Source organism: Lactuca serriola, chromosome 2 (genome assembly GCF_051521515.1).
Source record: "Lactuca serriola cultivar US96UC23 chromosome 2, Lser_US96UC23_V15, whole genome shotgun sequence".
In the NCBI taxonomy this organism is placed as follows: domain Eukaryota; kingdom Viridiplantae; phylum Streptophyta; class Magnoliopsida; order Asterales; family Asteraceae; genus Lactuca; species Lactuca serriola.
Genome location: NC_136409.1, coordinates 238265188 through 238289159, shown reverse-complemented (window position 1 = coordinate 238289159; position 23972 = coordinate 238265188). Strand labels below are relative to the sequence as shown.

The 23972-nt window shown below is 33.6% G+C and overlaps 1 protein-coding gene across 1 annotated transcript; it reads left to right on the top strand.

Moving 5' to 3' along the window:
- Window positions 1–4972: 4972 nt before the first annotated feature.
- LOC145090205 (F-box/WD-40 repeat-containing protein At3g52030-like) lies at window positions 4973–22843 on the top strand. The gene is made up of 8 exons (XM_079028529.1): window positions 4973–5054; window positions 21444–21483; window positions 21581–21668; window positions 21766–21882; window positions 22004–22107; window positions 22275–22364; window positions 22463–22602; window positions 22791–22843. The coding sequence occupies exons 1-8, from the start codon at window positions 4973–4975 to the stop codon at window positions 22841–22843; spliced, it is 714 nt and encodes a 237-aa protein (XP_078884655.1).
- The last annotated feature ends 1129 nt before the right edge of the window (window positions 22844–23972 follow it).

The following is a 23972-nucleotide window of genomic DNA, read 5'->3' as shown; positions in this document are numbered from 1 at the left end:
TCCATAATTGTATGTAAATTAAATGATATCCATACTTATAATTTTCTCTTTATGGAAATTAATTAAATTCGTTATTAATGTAAGCAATAACATTCTTTCAGAATGAATTCGTATCTAGGTTTTTATGTCAGCAATAACATTATTTCAAGTCTCACTCACTTAAAATACAATAAAGTCGTATGTAATATGAAGAATGAGGGTGTATTCTAGTAGAATATACTCTCGTTCTCCTACAATACACTCTTATTATTTTATATATGAATTCATTCTGAAAAAATATTATTATTGACATTAATGACGAATTAAATTAGTTTCCATAAAAAAGATTTATAAATATGGATATCATTTAATATACATTTAATGTTTACTCAATTCTTATTGGTGCATTCTAGCACACAATAGATGTGAGAAACATTTGAAACCTACCTCTCTCTCTCTCAACATTTGAACCTACCTCTCTCTCTCTCTCTCTCTCTCGATATATATATATATATATATATAATATATATATATATATATATATATATATATATATATATATATATATGTAAGGTTAGATTCATGTGAAACAACCTAATTTTGTGAAACTGTGAGACCACTTTTTTTAATGAAAAATTATATTATTCTAGTGTTTATAAAAGTTAAATATGTGTAATATTCTAATATTATACAACAATAATTTTAACATATTTTATATTGAAATATTCTAAAACATATAATGTTAGAATATATTGCATATTTTATTTTTACGAACAATAGAATATTAGAATATTTCCATTAAAAAAATTTCGTCTCACGGTCTAACAAAATTATATTCGTTTTAAATGAACTTATATATATATATATATATATATATATATATATATATATATATATATATATATATATATAGAGAGAGAGAGAGAGAGAGAGAGAGTTAAGATTAAATATGAATTACAATTATTGTGTGAATGTATGACCATTTCTCGTGCATTTGATTTAAAAAAAAAAAGAATGAGTGTGATTTGAGGGTACATATGATTAACATAGGATATCATGTACTATATAATTACATTTATTTAATTATAATTGTATTTTAGTCTATTAACTTATATTTAGAAAAGAAAGATTACTAATTAATTGCATAATTTAATGAACTTTTTATTAAATACGTAGTTATATTATCTTACAAAATTAAACATGGATAATTAAACATCTTTTAAAAAAAACGCAAGTCCATAAAACTATTTTCATGCATGCAATAGATTTCATTCTTTAAGAATGATTCATGAATATTGTATATTATATTCTTGAAGAAAATACAATATTCTTTTACGTAGCCAATGTAATAACATCAAATGGAAATTCTTGAGGAATATAAAATAATTTGGATACACACAAAATTAATCGTGGTAAAAGAAAATATATTCTTAAAGAATGTGTTCAGTTTCACATAAAATTAATTAAACATATAGTGTGTAGTAAAAATAAATATATATTCTTAAAGAATGTGTTTGGTTAGAAACAAAATCAATTGAACCTATTGATAAGTAATGATAATAAATAGATTCTTTAAGAATCATCTAATCCACTAAAACTAACCTCCAACATCGGAACCTTAGTCGTGTACGATTAACCTCCCAAATCGAAACTTTCATTCATATTTTAATGATTTTTTATTTAATTAACATTCCTTGTTTAAAGAATCAACATTAATTGTAAACATAAAAAAACCCTTGATTTCTCTAATTTTTTAAACAATCAACGTCAAAATCCATGGAGGTTGAAATTTTTTTTCTCATTCTATAGTTTATTATCTCCTGTAAGGTTCTTTTATTTATTTATTTATTTATTTATTTATATTTTTTTATGGTGAGATTGTCATATAAGAATGAATGTGATGAATATTTGGAAACAGTTGTTCAAAGGATAATTTTATTAATTCCATATATATTGCTTATGAATTAATGAAAAATAAATAAACTTGTTACAGATTCTATAATTACTTACAGATTCTATAATTACCCCAGACTATTGATTGGACCAAAATTGGTCATACATTAACACAATATATATTGGTTATATATGATCATAACTATTTATATATATATATATATATATATATATATATATATACACACACACACACACACACACACACACATATACTAGCCGTTTCCCGCGCCAAGCGACGGGTGCAAATTATTTTTTTAGAAATTAGTTTCTAATGACAATTAGTTCTTTTACGCACATAATTACTATATCTAAACAATTATCAATAAGAGTCATGCTAGCATAAACGAAGGCAATAATAATTAAAAATGAAAACTTGGGAGTCTTTACAAATGTACATAAACACACGATTGATTGTGTATTATTAATCGTGCAACATTTATTTACACACTACATTTGATGTATAGACTTCACTATCGTTGAATTGTTCGTTAGAGATGACTAATATTTTTGTATCGACAATTAGGTTCTTTCTACAAAAAATGATTAGTTTTAATTCAACAATTAGTTTGATTTTGGAAATATGACATATTATAAATAGGACACAATGTATTATTGGCAAGTATCATTAAACATTAGTACCAATTCAACGGGAGTGAATAGTTGCTTGAAATATAATTTGTTTCGATGATTAGTTTCGTTTCGACGGACAATATTATCGACATATAGTTTCTTTTTGAAACTTTACGTACTGAGTATTGATCATGGGTTGATGTTTATAGTAGAACCATTCAATTGGACAAATTAGTTGGTGTTGTATGGTTAAGATATTAGGAGTTTTGGATGCATGTATTAAAATCGAATTTGCGATATCGGATAGTTTTGATACTAAATTGAGAATAAAATAGCCCAAAAAATAAATTAACTTCTTATTTAGTTATTTAGTTATTTATATAACAATAAATCATATATTAATTCAATAATAGTTGTTTCTATTTAAATTAAATTAAAAGGCATGCCTAGTTAAAAAACTTATATTAATTTATAATCTTTTTAGATAATTAATCATAATAAAACTTTATGTCATATAAGATGTATTATTTTGAAAAGTTGTGTCTACTAATAAATTTTGACCAAAACAATAGTAGCAATTAAAAATGAAATCAATTTTCGAGCATTTTTTATTTTAAGATCTATATTGTTATAGAAATCAACTATTATCTCGTTTCTTAGCATCCTTAACTATATTACTGTTTAAATGAATAATGTAAATCATATAAAAAGAATGAACCATCCTATTATAATCTTATTTTTTCAGTCCAAATAAAAAAAAACATCATGCATGCTTCTTAATATAAGGTTGCAAGATCCAAAATGAAATGTGGAAACCCACGACAACAAAACTTGTATCAAAGGGATCTATCTCAATTTACTCCAAAAATTCTAAAACGCAATTACAATGCCTTAAAGGTAAAAAAGTATAGTTGAACCTTTTACATTACATACCTAATATGGTGAGGGTGTCAAGAGATATAAGGTTCCCATCTGCTAAAAAAAGTTATATACAAATCAATAAAAAAATTGACCAAGAATTATCCCTTTAAAAATTTAGGAAAAAAGCAATCAATAGTGATTATACTGCAATTATCATTTTGTAAAGAGATTCAAATTACAACTGAATTTATTATAAATAAAGTTAAGTCAACATTCGACTTTTGGTCACCAAATACTATGAGCAAGATACCTTTGATTATGTTTCATCTCCACCGTGACAACAAGATTAACAATGAAGACACTGAATCACCACTAACTAAAAATTGAAAAAATAAATAAATAAATAAATCAATACACAAAAAGGGTTTATAGAAAGATTGAGTTTCTTGATTTCAATGAGACTATTTTGAACCTGTAGCAAATAAAAGCAATAAATGTTTACCATATCTTCATTTAAACAGTTAATTTTAGTCACGTCTAAAACATTAAAGATGAGTTGGTAATGTCAATTTATAAACTGACACTTCATAATAACAAAATCAACCATGAATCTAACCAAAACCTATCTTCCAATAAATAAACACAAAATGAATATGCACCTTAATTGATGCTACCTCTAGGGGTCATTCTTTAACAATTCCTAGGTACTATGTGAAGTTTATTTTCTTTCATGTTTTGTTTGTTAGTCATATATCATGAACAAATCAGTCCATCAAAGATTGGAAACCCAAATCCAGATAGTGAAATTGAAAAGGAAACATAATGTAACAATCTTACCAATAGTTCGTTCATTTGATCCATCTTCAAATCAAAGCAAACATTATAGTCAGTAGTTCTTCTTTTGATCAAAAAACAAAAAACAATGATTTAAAAACCGATTGACAGTACCACAGTTCTCATAGGTTTGGTGCTTTTTGTGATGGCATTTCAGAGTATCTTGATTTTTTTGGACTCTTGACATTTTCGCCCCTTCATGTGTGTTGGCTGCTTCTCGGTTACTGGTTTGTTTTGTTTTCATTGGTCTGATTTGGTGGTCTTGATTGTGTTTTCATAGTTTGGTGATCTGGTGAATTTTCTGTGATGTTGACGTTTTTCCCCTTGACCTGTTTTTTCAGAAGATCTACGGATTAACCACATTTACCTCCAATACCGCATAAAATATTAATCTTATAACCAATTAACCATGATCAAAATCCCAAATAATCAAACGTTTATCTAACAAGAAGCATAAATAAAAATTAACTCGGAAAAAATATATGAAAAATACATGAGCATACCTAACCAAAATCAATGTGGTTTCATGATATGTTGCAAATCTATAAAAAAAATCATTAATGAAAGTGATAAAGAAGAAATTGAGAATGAAGAAAACAATTTTGTTTCCAAATGTCATTGAAATATCAAGCAATGAAAAAGAAAAACAAAAAAGATGTAAAGATGTAAAAGGTAATTGCTTGTTACCTGTTTCAAATCAGAAACTATTTTTTCTGATCGTGTTTATCCAAATCTAAACACTTCTTTTAAAACCCTAGAGATAAAACGGTAAATGGGTAAAGAAGAACCAATGGCATTCGGTGGCGTCGATCTCCAGGGTGGGTGGCTGGCATTTGGTGGCGTTGACCTCCACGGTAGGTGGTTAGCATTTGGTGGCGTCGATCTCCATTGGAGTTTTCATTGATATACACCGAGAAATGAAGAAATTAGGGTTTCCATTAATAATAACCTCTTATTCAACAAGTTACATAAGTAACAAATCTTATTTAAGATATGTTATTTAAGTACAATAAACCATATCTTACTTAAGGCATGGTTTGGTAAAGTATGGTATTGCATTAAAGGTTTGTACATTAAGCCATTTTAATTGTACCTCTTAATTTTCAAGAAATAGTCAATATGCTTAATATATATATATATATATATATATATATATATATATATATATATATATATATATATATATATATATATATATATAGGTAGGTTCAAATGTAGATGAACAAATATTGTGTGGATGTAGGGATAAATATGGATCAAATATTTTTTTAATTTTAATAAATAATTAATTATATCATTTACCCTTTAATTTAGGCAAATTACTTTATTTAAAACCATATTGCCTCTTCCATCGAGACCCACAAAACTGTATCCCTCCCGCCTCCATCGATGTTCGATCCCAAACGACCTCACCCCACCACCATCTTTTCTCTTATATCTCGCGATCAGTTGGAAACTGATGTAGGCTCTTTGCTTCCATCGAAGAACTGACCGTTCACAATGTTTGTTTGTGGAGAATGACTGTCGAATGTGGAAGATGGATGACTGAGCGGGGAAGAGGCAAAGGATGGTGCATCCAGCAATCAAACCTCCATCGTATCTTCTGAGAACTTGCAGAGGTGAAGATTGGTTGCTAGGTTTCCTTTCCGGCGAGTTCCTAGAAACAAAGACGAGATTAATTGGTTCGTTTTTGTTGTTGTATGCTAATAACACAACCGTTGGACAACCCTAAACCTCCACAGTCGTTGTACACCACCACCAAATATGTAAGCCTCCTAATTCCATCAGAGATCGGACCATCACAATTGGCAATGACATTGCCTGATAGAAGCCCCTCACTATCCATTCCTACCATTTTCCCTTTACAGGCCATACCATCATTCCATGGGACTTCAAGCCACATCTATCATACTCTATTCTAAATCAGGTAAATAGAAACGCTCCTCAAGTCTTTTGCTTTTCTTGGTGAACATTGTCACACCCCCAAACCAGAACGGCGGAAACGTTCGGGGGCGGAGGACGTCATATTCAGTATCATAACAGTTCCTAGAAAGGAAAGTACACACCACCATATATATTAAAGTTTCCAAAATGTTTACATAATTGTATCCGTTACATGTTCAAAAGTTAAATACATAAACATCTTTCAAAAGAAGTAATTAACGTCAGCACGTTAATCTCCAAAAGTTGATTTCCAAATCTACTTAGCGGTTCCCTGAGAATACAAGTTATTTCAAAGAAAAAGTGTCAAAATTTAAGTTGGTGAGTTCATGAGTAGTGTTTTGAGAAAATGTACGCCATTCGAAAGTTCGTGTATGTTTTCCAGAAAACGCAGTGTTTCAAATGTAAAGAGTTATGATTTGTTGTGTTGAAAATGAATGTATTAGATCCAGAAAAATCCCATATTTTCCCTAATGGTTGAGATATGAATTGTTGTGTTTTCCAAGAAAAACCCTTATTTTCTTATAAAAGTATGAAATGCATATAAATGTTCGTGTTATAAGTTGTAAATGGTTGCACCAAGAAAATCCCTTATTTTCCTATTAGTTGTTTGGTTTGTATACAGGAAAACCCTTATTTTCCTGACATAACTGGCAGTCTCCAAGACCGAAAATCGCAAGCAACCGACGTGCTTGTAAGTTGTGTCATAGTTTTACATAGTAAAGCTATACGAAGATCGCACTTGTTAGATGAAGAATAGTTTTAATAGCTACTCGTTCATAAAAGCATAATACCATAATAGTTGTATATCCGGTGAGTTTTATAACCATACTAAACATAATATGCCTGTTGCGACGTTCTTCAGGCGTCGTAGCGTTATGACAACTGTCACCCCAAAAGATGGACTGTAGCTAACAGTCAGGGCGCGGGATCATGACTTCCCGTATAGATCTATACACAGTTGACACGTTCTCCGTACGGGAGACTCTGGTTATATATAGGACTTGTAGCGATACCTTTTCTCAAAAAGGCAGTGTTTGAAGATGTACACGTCTCACGGATTCTCAACTAAGTCTGTATTAAAGTAGTAGTTTTGTATGCAAAGTTTATCCTTTTTCACAATGTTTGACAAAGCATAAATCATAAGTTTTTAGAATGTATAAGACGGTTTAGTAAAGAATGTTACCCTTGATATGATGTATTTGTATGTAAACGTATAAATAAAACATATTTCTATTTATAAACATATTGTATCCCAAGAGGGTAAAGCTGTGTTGTGAGGTGTTTTGCATCATAATAACTTCATAAGATAGTTAAAACAACAGTATGAAAAGTATATCAAAAGATCGATGTTTCACACGATTTTAGCCGTGTGTTTACTTGTATTGCCCCCCCTAAAAGAGTATAAAAAGCATTTAAAAATGTATTTAAAGGGTGTTTGCAGGGTATGAACTCACTTGAAGGTTTGAAGAAAGCGAGCAGAAAACCGGGCAGAGTTTCGTCTCGGGAAACGGATTTTTCTCGGGATTCTCGGGAATCTCGGGAGTGTAAAACTTTCTCCCCACCTTGGATATGAAAACCGGGCCTTTGGGATGACTCCGAGGGTTGAAACGCAGAGCTTCGGCGCGAGAAAGGAAAGAAATTAGCAATTTTGGCCGACACCCTCGCACCCCTTTTATAGGGCCTGGAAGCCTCGCGTACGCGGGGCGTACGCTCGTACGCAGGGCGTACGAGACGTCACTGCTTACCGCATCCTCGGAAGAAACATCAGAGCGACATGGACAGTTCGGAGCCCTTGATTTGAGTACGCGGGGCGTACGAGGGTACACAGGGCGTACTCTGGTCCTATCCGCTGACTCCTCTTCGGATATTATCAAGAGTTTTTATTTATTTTTATTTTTATTTTAAATAAACTTCTAAAATTCATATCTCCTTCATACGAACTCCGTTTTCGACGTTCTTTATATCCACGCGTAGGTGAGACTAAGGTCTACAACTTTCGTTTAGATTCCGTTGGCAAATTATGAAATTATTTTTATTATTTATTTATTAAAATGCCGTGATTAAGGAATTTCTTCAAAAATTCATAACTTCTTTATCTGACGTCGGTTTTTGCCAGACTTTTTACCGCTGAAATACCATTGAGGAGACCTTCGATTCTCGTTTAGGTCATTCCGGCCAAAAGTCGCTCGATCTCCGATTCGAGTTTTTACGTAACTTCGTATTGCCGGTTTTTGTCGGAAAAACTTAGAATGGTCATAACTTCTTCGTTATAACTCAGAATTTAGTGTTCTTTATATGCTTGGAAACCTTAAGACGATATCTATTACATAGCGTACTCCAAACAGAGCCTTTGAATACTTCATTTTTCGATGATATTCTAATTACCTTTTCAAAGAGGTTACAAGACTCGAATTTCAAGGACCTGAAATGACGGGTTGTTACATCATCCCCCCGTTAGAGGGAATTTCGTCCCGAAATTAGAGTTCGTGCTACGGATAGAAGTTTTATTTGCTCCTCATGTTCTTAATTGAACTCGGTTCCTCGCTTGGCATTCCAGCGAACCTTTCACTATCGGGATACGACTTTGCTTCCTTCGTTTGACTTCACTGGCATGATAACCCTTCTTGGTCGAACGTATGTTGAATGTTTTTGTGGACTGTGAGAGTAGTACATCTTGTACCCTACAAGTAGTGTCTCCAGATCTTCGAAGTAATTACCGATGCTCCTGACTCAAGATCATGTGTTGTATAGTTAACTTCATGTGTCTTAAGTTGTCTTGAGGTATAGGCAATGACCTTTCCTCTTGCATGAGAATGCAACCAATTCATACTGGTTATGATGTAAAAATCTTGGAAGTGGATTAGATGTCATGAAGATCTAAAAGAAAGTATGATTATTCCCGAATTAAGGAAAAAGGATGGGTATTTTTGTTCTATCTGCCTCTTTAGTACCAATCGACAGAAAGGGGCATGTGTTGTGCTTCTAAGTTTATTTGTATGGTAGCACGATCATTCGTAGTCTTAGGCAGTCTCCGTCCTGAAGTTCATATTAGAAATTCATACATGGTTCAACGATTATAATCTCGTGTATACGAGTTGTATATAATTAAGATTGAAAAGGTAGTCGAATAATTGATTCTTCTTTAAGCTCACATCCCATCGAGGAAAAAGAAGTTAAAGTGGAATCGTCAATTCTAAACCTGTAGAACCTTGATTATATATCATCTCTACGTATACATTCATCAATGACAGACCAATCGTATGGATCTTTGGATTTGAACTTGACGTACTGTATGAGTGGCACTTCGGGGGCTTCTTCGGAAAGGAAAAGAATTATGAGGTACTCCATTCATGAGTAATTGGTGTTCTGATATGACGGCTTCGCTGGAAAGGCGATTTCGAAGAAAGAGATGTACGTATGAAACTGTTTTTGTGAGAATCAAATTGAATCAAGTCGTATGATAATGTCGGAATCATAAGGAAAACTTAAAGACATTAGATTTGAACATAAGACGTTTACCGACAAAATACTACCGTTCAACCATCAACAGAGTTACAGTACTTTAGACTATTACAAGACTATTGCTGCGAATAAGGTATACTACAAAGGCAAGTATACGCAGCATGAGTATCCCTATACCGACGGGATCCCGCAAAAGACAAGGCTCTGGTTGCACTAGTTTTTGATGGTTTATAAGTCTGATACAACGAAATGCCTAAATTACATTAATGTGGGTTCGGAGTAGGTTCTCCTGCAACTGTGGTCCTGAGAATCCTACCGTCTATGCCAGAATTCTTTGTGATAGGGCAATCCTTCTTGAGGTGCCCTTATCTCCTCGCATTGATGGCATGACTAGCTAGCACTAGCCTTAATGGCGGGAGTGAGGTGCTTAGCCAGTGTTATGTGGGCACGAGTGCCTTCCTCATTACCCCACCTTGGAAATTGCTTCTTAAAGCGTTCTGCAGGAGTTGCCACTTGTTGGTTTCCCGGCTTGGTACTACCATCGGAACTCTCGACTCCTTTGTCGGTCTTGCTTGTGTTGCCTGAGTTGATGTGTGTAAGGAAGGTTGTCACAGCAGCTGCTACTGCAGCTTGTAATGTAGCGGCGTCGATATGGAGGATGGGGGTTTCGTTGCTTGGCTGATTGTTTCCAGAGTGAGTGCTTCTGGTCCATTTGTTCCTCTTGTTCCTTTATGAATCTAGATCCTAATGTGCATACTTCAGCGGACCTTCTTTACTCTGCCTATCACTTCGACTGATCGGGATCGTGTGGTTTTGGGTTTAATTACTTATGTTCTTCTAAATGTTAGCATATTTACTCGATGCATTAGGGCAGCTACGTTTTGAAGCTCATGGTTGAATTCACTACTAGTTTCTGGGCCTAGATTTGACTTGTTGCATGCGTGTTATTTCTAAATGATTCGTTGGGGGGGGGGGGGGGTACTACGGGAAGGTTGCAAAGATTCCTCATATGAGTACCTCGGGGTTTTGAAACTAGAAACCAATTGGGGTTTGTGTGGGGGTTGTCATTATAAATCGATCGAGTTTCGTTAGTGGGATAGGGTATTCTACGTATGTGTTTTCAGTGCTTTTTAGTCTATCTCTATTATTACTACTATGAAAGTTTTGTTTAATGATTAGGGTGTTTATTCGAGTAGATTTTTAAACTTGCGACTCACGGAACTCTTCTGCGTTCCTACTATCAATGGAATGTATGCAAATAAGTTATCAAGGAGAAATGTACCCAGAATAACCGTGGGGTCTGCAATAGCCTCCTCTTGGCCCATTGTGAATACTTGGCCTTCTCCACCAGCATTCCTGATGCTTGACTCCAGGCAGTCCCTTCGGAAGTGTCCCGTTGCTCCGCACTCATAACAAGCGCGATCTACTCCTACGTTTGTGGCTAGAGCAGTTGGTTGGGCTAGTTCTCTGCAGTAGTGGACGGTGTGTCCCTTTCTATTGCACCTAACGCAATACATTTCACGACAAGATCCATGATGATGAAAGTTGCATCGGTTGCACTTAGGCTGGTTGCCGTTGTACGACCTTTTGGGTGTAAGGGTAGGGTTTGTTGACTGCTTTTTGGCATTTCTTTGAGTTGATTTGCCTCCCCTCTTGCTCCAGGGTTTTCGTTTCATGTTCTTGTGTTCGCACCTTGCGGCATTCTTATAGGTATCTACTGGTAGGTGGTTTCGATTGTTTCTTTGATTAGGATTTTTGATATCGTTTCCTTCCCTGCTTGAGTTGACAGAGTTATTGTATGCTGTAACGGCTGCCACTGTGGCTATAACTGTAGCTTGCAAAGTGGCGGTGTCCAATCGTAGGAATGGGGTTGCGTTGGTAAGTTGATTATTTCCAGCCCTTGCTGCGCTGCCAAAGTTTGCTTGAGACAGTGCAGCTGTTACTGCCGCATCGATAGCAGATTACACTATGTTGGGGTCATATCGAGGAGGTGGTGGTGGGGTTGCGTTTCTACGTGCTGATCTACGAGGAGACATTGTTCTGATAATGAAATAACATGAAAAACTATAAGTTTTAATGATTCGAAAGTCGCGCATTAGTGATTTGCTATATCTTAAGTTTGGCTTACCCCTGAATAGGGTTTTAAGTTCGACTTATGAGGAAAGTAGATAAACTCATGAATTTGAGGGGTATGCAAAGGGTTTAAATAAAGGGAATACATCATATATTATAAAACATGGTGCGTTACATTTTGTAGTTAGGAAAATTTTGACCTATCTAACGGTCTCTGGTTACAAGGTTAAGAAAAGTAAGGACTTTATCCGAGGTCTTATGCTATGACAAAATTTTGGAAGTCAGACAGGTATTATTTGTTACGCGAGCTGGCTACAGGGGCCTTAGACTCTGCCAACTGACGCCCCATCTCGCGCATACGTAGATCATGTCTTGCATGGCGTGCCCGAAGTTCTATCACTTCGGTTTGAGTTGCCGTTAGCTCTCTCTGCAACACTTCATTTCGATTTACGATTCTCCCGTGAGCTAATCCTAACTGTCGGATGCGAACCGTGTTGACTCCAGTGTTCGCATCATTTTCCTCAGTTTGATGGACGGTCGTCCGTCCTTGTTCACCAATGCGAGAAATACGACGAACCAATATAGGAAGGGCTCTGTCTGTTGAGCCTCCCTCGGTTAGGTTGTAGAAGCTTCGGTCTCTGTTGAATGGAAGGGGTTGATCCTGTTCGCAGCTCCACCTATCTAGGTTAGTTGCCCAAAGGGGCGTCGAGCCATGAAATTCCGGTCGAGGATTAGGGTTTTGAATTGGAGCCGTTAAGGGTAGGTTATTGTCCTCGGGATCTGAGTCTGGTCCTTCTTGCATTCCTTCTTCAGTATCATTCTCTATCCCTTCTCCATTACCTTGGTTGGGGTAGTAGGGGTCACCGGGGTGATGGAATCCAGCCATTGAGTCTATACGAGAATAGGGTTAAGAATTGACTATAAGCTAAAGCACATGGAATTTACTCTTTCAGTTTAAGGGTTGAAGGCACTCGAATACTCCTTTAGTATTCTTTAACGATATGCTTTTGGTAAGTTTTAAATTTGTTGTCCATTGCAGACACTCCTTGGCATACGTTAGTCGGCTCTTGGACAAATATAGTTGATCAGACTATATTCTTCCCAGTTCCGATTACATGTCCCAAGGCATACCCGCACTACACAACTTATTTATAATACTTTTATATTGTTTTAATTGTGATACTGACCATGTTATTAATATGAACTGAATGCATGCCTACTTTACAAAAACTAAGTAAATTTAATTTTTAAAAGTATGACTCTTACTCAGAGTGTTTTTGCCCAGTTGTGTTTATAGTTGTATACCAGAATGGTTTTGATATACTTAATTCACTATAAACAATGCTCTGATACCAATCTGTCACACCCCCAAACCAGAACGGCGGAAACGTTCGGGGGCGGAGGACGTCATATTCAGTATCATAACAGTTCATAGAAAGGAAAGTACACACCACCATATATTTAAAGTTTCCAAAATGTTTACATAATTGTATCCGTTACATGTTCAAAAGTTAAAACATAAACATCTTTCAAAAGAAGTAATTAACGTCAGCACGTTAATCTCCAAAAGTTGATTTCCAAATCTGCTTAGCGGTTCCCCGAGAATACAAGTTATTTCAAAGAAAAAGTGTCAACATTTAAGTTGGTGAGTTCATGAGTAGTGTTTTGAGAAAATTTACGCCATTCGAAAGTTCGTGTATATTTTCCAGAAAACGCAGTGTTTCAAATGTAAAGAGTTATGATTTGTTGTGTTGAAAATGAATGTATTAGATCCAGAAAAATCTCATATTTTCCCTAATGGTTGAGATATGAATTGTTGTGTTTTCCAAGAAAAACCCTTATTTTCTTATAAAAGTATGAAATGCATATGAATGTTCGTGTTATAAGTTGTAAATGGTTGCACCAAGAAAATCTCTTATTTTCCTATTAGTTGTTTGGTTTGTATATAGGAAAAACCCTTATTTTCCTGACATAACTGGCAGTCTCCAAGACCGAAAATCGCAAGCAACTGACGTGCTTGTAAGTTGTGTCATAGTTTTACATAGTAAAGCTATACGAAGATCGCACTTGTTAGATGAAGAATAGTTTTAATAGCTACTCGTTCATAAAAGCATAATACCATAATAGTTGTATATCCGGTGAGTTTTATAACCATACTAAACATAATATGCCTGTTGCGACGTTCTTCAGGCGTCGTAGCGTTATGACAACTGTCACCCCAAAAGACGGACTGTAGCTAACAGTCAGGGCGCGGGATCATGACTTCCCGTATAGATCTATACACATTTGACACGTTCTCCGTACGGGAGACTCTGGTTATATATAGGACTTGTAGCGATACCTTTTCTCAAAAAGGCAGTGTTTGAAGATGTACACGTCTCACGGATTCTCAACTAAGTCTGTATTAAAGTGGTAGTTTTGTATGCAAAGTTTATCCTTTTTCACAATGTTTGACAAAGCATAAATCATAAGTTTTTAGAATGTATAAGACGGTTTAGTAAAGAATGTTACCCTTGATATGATGTATTTGTATGTAAACGTATAAATAAAACATATTTCTATTTATAAACATATTGTATCCCAAGAGGGTAAAGCTGTGTTGTGAGGTGTTTTGCATCATAATAACTTCATAAGATAGTTAAAACAACAGTATGAAAAGTATATCAAAAGATCGATGTTTCACACGATTTTAGCCGTGTGTTTACTTGTATTCCCCCCCTAAAAGAGTATAAAAAGCATTTAAAAATGTATTTAAAGGGTGTTTGCAGGGGTATGAACTCACTTGAAGGTTTGAAGAAAGCGAGCAGAAAACCGGGCAGAGTTTCGTCTCGGGAAACGGATTTTTCTCGGGATTCTCGGGAATCTCGGGAGTGTAAAACTTTCTCCCCACCTTGGATATGAAAACCGGGCCTTTGGGATGACTTCGAGGGTTGAAAAGCAGAGCTTCGGTGCGAGAAAGGAAAGAAATTAGCAATTTTGGCCGGCACCCTCGCACCCCTTTTATAGGGCCTGGAAGCCTCGCGTACGCGGGGCGTACGCTCGTACGCAGGGCGTACGAGACGTCACTGCTTACCGCATCCTCGGAAGAAACATCAGAGCGACGTGGACAGTTCGGAGCCCTTGATTTGAGTACACGGGGCGTACGAGGGTACGCAGGGCGTACTCCGGTCCTATCCGCTGACTCCTCTTCGGATATTATCAAGAGTTTTTATTTATTTTTATTTTTATTTTAAATAAACTTCTAAAATTCATATCTCTTTCATACGAACTCCGTTTTCGACGTTCTTTATATCCACGCGTAGGTGAGACTAAGATCTACAACTTTCGTTTAGATTCCGTTGGCAAATTATGAAATTATTTTTATTATTTATTTATTAAAATGCCGTGATTAAGGAATTTCTTCAAAAATTCATAACTTCTTTATCTGACGTCGGTTTTTGCCAGACTTTTTACCGCTGAAATACCATTGACGAGACCTTCGATTCTCGTTTAGGTCATTCCGGCTAAAAGTCGCTCGATCTCCGATTCGAGTTTTTACGTAACTTCGTATTGCCGGTTTTTGTCGGAAAAACTTAGAATGGTCATAACTTCTTCGTTATAACTCGGAATTTAGTGTTCTTTATATGCTTGGAAACCTTAAGACGATATCTATTACATAGCGTACTCCAAACAGAGCCTTTGAATACTTCATTTTTCGATGATATTCTAATTACCTTTTCAAAGAGGTTACAAGACTCGAATTTCAAGGACCTGAAATGACGGGTTGTTACAAACATCTATCCTCCCCTTTCGTTTTAGATTTTGGTTAAATTTAAACCAACCAAAATTTCAACTCTTTTACTATTTGATTTAGTTTCTATATTTTTTACTTCTCTATCTACTTCCATCCCCAACTTGTTTTTTTCTTCCTAAAATATGTGTGCTTAATTTTGCCCGCTAACTGTTCTCTAAAATGGTTGAACGAAATATTCTATCAATTTCATCGACTCTTCAATTATTATAACTCCACTTAATCGAATGTTTATTTGCCTAACTGTTGAATTTAATGATTATTTTAGACATAAATCATGAAACTCAAAGCCCTTATAGTTTGATTAGTTCATTTGTATATTATACTTTGGTTGCCAAAGGAATTACTCTAGAAAGTTCAATTTTCTATCATCAATTTAGTGGAACTCAGTTTGATTGAGTTCATAATTACTGAGCTGAATGGCTCATTCATAATTATTTGAAGTTATCTATGGTATTAATCATATTAGGTCATGTGCTTCATCAGAGATGTTGTTGGGAGTTGCTACCCTTCCAGGTGTTGCAATTTCAAATCAGATACAGTTTATCAAAGGCTTCGTGAGTGCATAAAGAGTTGCAATTTCAAATCTGATACGGTTATCAAGAGCTTCTTGAGTGCATAAAGTAGGAGTTGAAGGTGCATAGAAAAATGAAATTTTGGATGCGGTTTGATTGTAATATCTTTGAATAGTTTCTCATTGGCTTATTTTCCATTGTTGTTGCAGACTCTTGTAAAGAGAATTGGTCCACCTTACAAAAGCAACATCATTCTTTCAGAATATCAAGGTTCATTTTACAAAAGCAACATCATTCTTTCGGAATAGAAGAGTCTACCTTACAAAAACAACAATATTCTTTAAGAATAAAAGGGTCCATCTTACGAAAACAACACCATTCTTTCTTTAACGAGAAATCTAGCAGAATACATTCTTAAATTTTATATCAGTTTTTGTACCTTCAAGAATTGTATATATCTTTTTTCCTAAGAATGGTTGACATTAGCTAGAGAATGAATGAAATTTAGTATTATTCTTTAAGAATGTATTTATATTTTTCATGTTTGTTATAAGTCATTAAAGAACGTGTATTATTGTTTCTCAGAATGAATGTTGTTATTATTTAACTCATGGTTTAAAAGTTTGTTATTCTTCAAAATTTTCATTCAATCAGAATATGTATTCTGTCATAATTAATATTTAATCAAAATATTTATTCTATTAGAATATGTATTTTAAACTCTTGGTCCACATTCATCCCTACATCAACACAATACTTACCATCCACATTATAACCTAGCCCTATATATATATATATATATATATATATATATATATATATATATATATATATATATGGGATGGTTCACTTGAGATTTAAAAAAAAATAGATTCACAGCTTAAATATTATATTCTCAGTTTAAGAAACCATATAATTCACTAATTTAGAGTTTAATGCAAAATAATAATAAAAACTAATACATTTTTACATATTTATACAACACAAAAAATAAATATATTCATAAGAAAATCAATATAAACATACTTACATAAAAACATTCATATTTTAACACAAAATTCATTAAAATTTCAAAGCTTAATACAATCAATTAACAGTTTAAATAGAAAATTCACAACTTATGCAATTAATTCACATTTTTAAACACAAAAATAACAATTTAATATAAAAAAATCACAACTTAATATAGTTAATACAGTTTAAAGAAAAAATTCACAGATAATGCAGTTAATTCACAGTTTAAAACATAAAAATCATAGCTTAATACATAAAATCACAACTTATTACAATAAATTCATAATTTAATACACAAAAATATAAATTCACAACCATATTATCAACTTAAAACTCTTAATACAGTTAATTCACAGTTTAATATATAAAATCCACAGCTTAATACAGTAAGTTCACAATTTAATACACAAATTCACAGCGTGGTATAATAAATTTGTTGTTTAATACACAAAAATTATACATTCATTACTATATTCTCAAATTAAAACTCACATTTTAAGAATTTAATTCACAGTTTAATAAACACTTTATGACACTCATTTACAGTGTTCACAACTTAAAGACACTTTTCAAATTTTATAATTTTCATTCACCCAAATCATCACACACCTTGTGTGTATCAAAAAAACCATTCACAATACTTATACAACTCAGATTATTCATAAATACAAAAAAAAAAAGATAAAGTAGCATTTAGGTTATTCAAATACTATTACATAAGTTTATACATTTATTCAAAACTTAATGTACAAAAAAACACTATTTACGGTTTCAAATTTTCATTCAGGAAAATCATCAAACACATTGTGTGTTTCATGAAATGATTCTTGATTCTAATTTTTACTAAGCCTTTAACACATAATAGGTAGCAAAGATGGAGTAAGATGTAAAACACATTAAATAAACATGAAAATAATTGTACAAAGGTGAGCCTCATCGTAATGTACATGATGTGAAGAAGATGATGAGTGACACATTGGTTGTAATAACACCACCAAATCTTATCGATCTAGCTTTGCCACTCGCAAGATCTCATACATCTGGTCTCGTCGGATGCTGATGCTCCTAGCCTCGTCAATCGTCAATGACATTGTAGTCATCGTTGCTGGTGGCGATTAGTGGTAGAACTTATAAATCAGGAGAAGTAAGACACTACTGGTGGTTCTATAGTGGTTGAATGGTGGTGGATCTCATAGATCTAGAGCAGAAATCACACATCTAGATGGCGACACCGGTGCCAACTTGGATTCCATTGGAACTCCTTTTTCTGAACATTAGATTTCCTCGGACATCCTTCCACGTCTCGAGATCCCATCGAAACTCCTTCCACATCACAAGATCTAGCTGGAAAACTTGTAGATCTAAAGGGGGAAATTGTAGATCTAGTGTCAAAAAGCATAGATCTGGAGTCGGATCTCGTAGATCTGCAAAAAAGAGTGTGTGGAAGAAGTGACGATGGATGTTTAGACATGAAGGGAGTGGTAATGACGTGACATCGAAGGTAGGAGGAAGATATTCTAATCAGAATATGAGAAAACACATCATATCGGAGATACTAGCGGTGATGGAGACATCGTCGCTGGTGGTGGCGGTGGTGCAACAACCGATGATAGTGATGGTGTTCATCAGATTGGTGGTTAAGGATATAAATGAAGGTTTTTGCTCTAAATGTTAAAAGGGAAGAATTTGAAGTTAATAGATCTTAGACGCATCAGGTAATGGTTCTTATGGTTCTTATTCTTTTTTGGTTATCATTTGAACCTTTACCTATATATATATATATATATATATATATATATATATATATATATATATATATATATATATATATATATATATATATATATATATATATATATACTAGTCGTTTACCCGCGCCAAACGACGGGTGTAAATAGTTTTTTCAGAAATTAGTTTGTAGATGTCATTAGTTCTCTTGCGCAAATAGTTTACTACACACGATAAAAAGTGTGTCTTAAAAACTGGAGTTGAGGTAATCTTAAAACTCTCATACTCATCCCACCTGGTAAAACATAATGAACCAAGTACATCATCATACTTCAGACTTTTTCTTGTTACAACATTGTAGTTTTAAGAAAATGAAAAGATCTGAAAGTATGATGCTATTTTCCAGAACCTACATATATAAGAAATCTATAAAATAATGTGTCGTCCATCCCAAATCACCAGAACACAATAAAAGTACATTGTTATTTCTTGCAATAAACCAAAATTATATTCAATATATAATAACCTAGTTTTGTTTATTAGCAAAAGCAACAACTTACTTCAATTTCTTTTTACAAATAACCACACACATACACATGCAAATGGCATTGTACTTTCAGAGTACAATGCTTAAATAAGAAATTTTTTAAACATTAATAAATAAAAAAGAAAATAATATGTTATAATAGATAAAGAATCAAAAGTGTATATATATATATATATATATATATATATATACACACACACACACATGCAGACCTTATTTCATACGCTATAGCATTGTACTTTCAGAGTACAATGCTTAAATAAGAATTTTTTTATAAATTAATAAATAATAAAGAAAATAAGATGCTATATATATATATATATATATATATATATATATATATATATATATATATATATATAACCATCAACCTTTTTAACTATTGAAAAATCAAACATTTTCTCGTTTACATGAATATGACATGTGGGGGTGGGTAAGAATAAAATTGTAAAATATATTACTAAATATATAACTATGATGTTAGTTTTATTAGCCAAGGGACTGGCCATGTCAAAAAAATCAAAACTTGGACTAATATGATATATGAAGGCAAACCATATGGACCAAAATTATAATTTACTCTTAAAATTGATTTAGTATTGCTAGATAAATGCTATATAGCTTCTTTTGTCAAATAATATTTAAACTTATTATATATATATATATATATATATATATATATATATTAAAGTTCTGAAGAAAAGTAACAGTAAAATTGGTGGTGGTTTGGCAGCAATGGTCTTTTATTTCTAGTGGTATCTGATATTTTCGCTTTTTTGTTGTGCATTCTTTTTCTAGGCAGTTTTTGTCATTTTCTACAAACATTATCGACATGTGTTTTTCACCTATTTTCTTCACCGATTTCCTACCCAATCAAAATTTTATTGTTGTTCTAACTCCACCGCTTTGAGTCATCGCCACCAGCTTTAATCCTTACTTCCACCACCTTACTCGACCGCTTACTTTATCCTCTTTGAAAATCGCTCCTCTAAACCTCTCTCAAAGCGTCAATCCCGGTCAGTTGTTTGTGTACAGGTGGCCTCACCATTTTATCGACCAATCAGGCTTCGATTTATGGCTTTATCAACAGCAGATAACATGTACGCATATATATGGTGGTTGGTTCCATTCTCTCAATATGTTATTCACCTCCAACCTCTGACGAATGCAGACGCTACCTTAATCATCACCGCCACCACAAATTCAATTGTTCATCGGTTTCGATTCACCATGGTAGGCGATAGGCAATTTCAATTCAACTGCTGCCCTGTGAATATTTCTATCGTAAAGTCTAAGAACAAAATGACCCTCGCCACGTTTTTCGCTTCAGAAAAAGATGAGTCAACAGCTGATTCGGGATTTATCGGCTCACCACGAAAACCAAGTTGTCCTCAAACTGACCGCCTCTCTTATTAGATATCTTCTCCACCGCCTACACATAGTGAGAGTTTGGAAGAAAGTGAGAAAAAAAGATAACCCTATAAGTCACTTATCGATTCCAATCAGGTGACATTTTTAAATGGTTCATTTTTTCTTTAAATTCTCATCCCCCAATTTTACATTCGAAGATATAGAAGGATATCATAAACAGTGGCATAGTTGGTGGTGGAATTGAAAAAATTCTGATTTGCACACCATCTGTTTGTTAATATGTCTCGGTGAAATTTAGTTACTAGATTTACGTACTTTTCTTCTTTCACAACTTTCTCAAAAGAATTTTCTTCCTTTTTTAACATGAAACAAGGCAGTGGACCGGTCGTTCTCCCACCCACGGTCTATTGTCACCGGTTGCAGAGAGCTTAAGAAAGCGCTTTTTGGAAGAATCGAGAAGCTACGTCCCATATTTCATCTAAATTGAATAATGTTTGTGTTGTTGGTCCCTGTTTCTACCCATGTCAGATTTAAGGGTAAAATAGGTTCATCTAATTTCATGTTCCTTTCAATTAACTGCTTTAAATCATCCTTTCGTTTCTTCAGACTGGATTTTTTATGCCTGTGAGACTCTTCAATTATTTGATTAAGTGGTTCCATGGGGAAACTTGATGAATGTGATTTTATTGCATGTACATGGAGCATTGCTTATTTTGTAATGAACATCTATTATTTGAACTCTAAACATGATTTTACAAGAAACTAAAATGTCACTCTATACATTATTCTTTACGTGCAGATTCTGTTGATATTTATCAATGGAGAGGTCATTCTAATGGGTAATAAAGTTAATTAACCAATGTATTTTATTTTTTTCATTGTTCATATGTTTTCAATGTACTATCTTGCTTTCTATATTGGTTTATTATTCTCAAGACATTTGGTTATTTATGTTACATTTTACTTCTTTATAAGATTGTCAATTGCAAATGGAAGGTGGGACCACTCCTCGCTGGTGGAAGTGGTAAGATATTTAATTTATGCATCGTTTTTCTTTCATGTATATATTTTTTCATATTACGTTATGTTAAGGAAATGCATTCCTTTTTTATAAACATCAGTATTTCAACATTTGGTTGGTGATGTGCCTATGGTCTATAGAAAGATACAAATGTCTGGCCGAGCATCATCTTCCACATAGAGGTTCTTTAATTGACATTGATTTTGATGAGGGCAAGGTACTTCTGTTTACATTCCTAATTCTTGCACTTAGCCCTAAAATTAAATTTACAATCTTTATTAATGATCCTAATGTATATCATTCTTCACATTTTGTAACCATGGTACTTTTTTTTAAAGGTTGATGGATTAGTTGGGAGTAACATTTGTCTATGGAGGCGCAAAGACAATAAAAATATATTTTCTTCACAAGGTGTTCAATTTCCTAAAGGTTCTTGCATGTGGTAGATTGTTATTCTCATAAAGGCATCATACTTTGAAAAATCTACCCAATTATTGTTATAATTGGGTAGATTTTTCAAAGTACAATGTTGTAATAAGTAAAATATAATAATTTATAACAAATCATTCAAAGTACATTGCTATTTTCTTTCACCTTAGTCTTTTGCAGCTATGCAGATCTAGAAGTTGTTGTTGGATGTGAGGATGGAAGAGCTCTTGTATTTGATATGTATGGAAGAAAATGGGCTAGAATCATAAAGTATATACTCTTCACTCTTGACATGCAAGTAAATAATAATAATTAAATTTATTTGTTACAAGTATTTTATTAAAGTTATTATAATTAAAATATCGTAGGATGCATAATGGACCTATTACATGCTTATCTTTGAGTGATGACCATTTGCTTATTGGTGGTTCCTCTTTTGGGCGTATATCTTTATCACATCTTTCATCTGATCAACAAGTGGGAACACTCAAGATAAATGATTCTACAGGTTGGTTGTGGGCCCCTTTTTAAAAATATTTTAATTTTTTCAATGTTTAAAAACATTTGAGAAAATTACAACACAATTGGGGAAAATATATCAACACCTATATATTAAGTCAATTATTTGACTTTATGTGTCATGTGTAACAAATTTAAGAACTTCATGTTGAGTTATGCTTCATTTTTTTTTTGCAGGTACTTCAAATTTTAATATTTTCTGTTTTCGTATGAAGTTGGTAAATAATTGATGTTGGTTCAGGTATCCACTGCAACATCAGCCAACTTATGGACAAGGTGTTGGGTTTTGAGCATTCTAACACTCCTAAGTGTACATGCAACCCTAAATACCTTGGATCTATGTTTTCTCTATTATACATACAAATATGAATATCCAAGGTATTATCCTAACTAGCATAACAAAACATTGATACTAGGGTAATAAAACAGATAAAATACATACCTTGTTGTTGTTGCTTGACTCCATGAAGCTTGAGTGCCTAGTGCCCCAAGTGTGACACCTCAAATGGTTCACACAGCACCATGAACACTTGGAATAACCTTGAGAATAAGGATACTTTGGTTCTCTTTAGTGAAATCGGCCTTGCCCTTTTGTGTACACACACTAGTTCCAATTTCACCAACCAAGGGCATCTTTATATAGTGTGGAGATTAGGGTTAAACCCTAATACCCATGAACTTTCATTTCATATGATTCATGGGTTAAACACTCCATGGACTATCCATGAAAGCTTAGCCCAACCTAAATGAACTTGGCCCATCACACACATACATCTTAGAGTCCATATTTAATTAGTTCATTTTGATCACTTAATTAATTACAAATTAATTCTTGATCAGTACTAATTAAATAATATGATTATATATTAATATATTAGAACTTATAATATATTAATATAAATCACTAGTATCCTTTTTTTCCTCATCTTGTCAATCCAGTTGTTCCGATGCCATGCAACCCAAATGGACCATGCCGGGTCGGGTCAAGTCTTACCAATTATAGTTATGGAATTAGACATTAATGCAACAGTCTCCCACTTGGATAAGTCTAAAACTATTATTGCAAGTATGACTTCATAACCCGACTAGCAATCGTAGCTCTCAAAAGCTTCTGTCGAACTTTGACTTTGCCGATGAATTGTGACCTTTGTCAATGACTTGTCCATTAGATAAGGGATCATATATTCCTCCATTCTAGATATCATATGAACTGATACATGGATTATAAATCATTTTCTCTGTCCATTTGTTGTTTTCCGATTTCCGATTTATGATGACTGACTGATTGAACAAATCAAATCAGTCCTGGCTTGGCCAAGCACTCACATGTATCATCATTAAATCATCGAGGGCCCCACA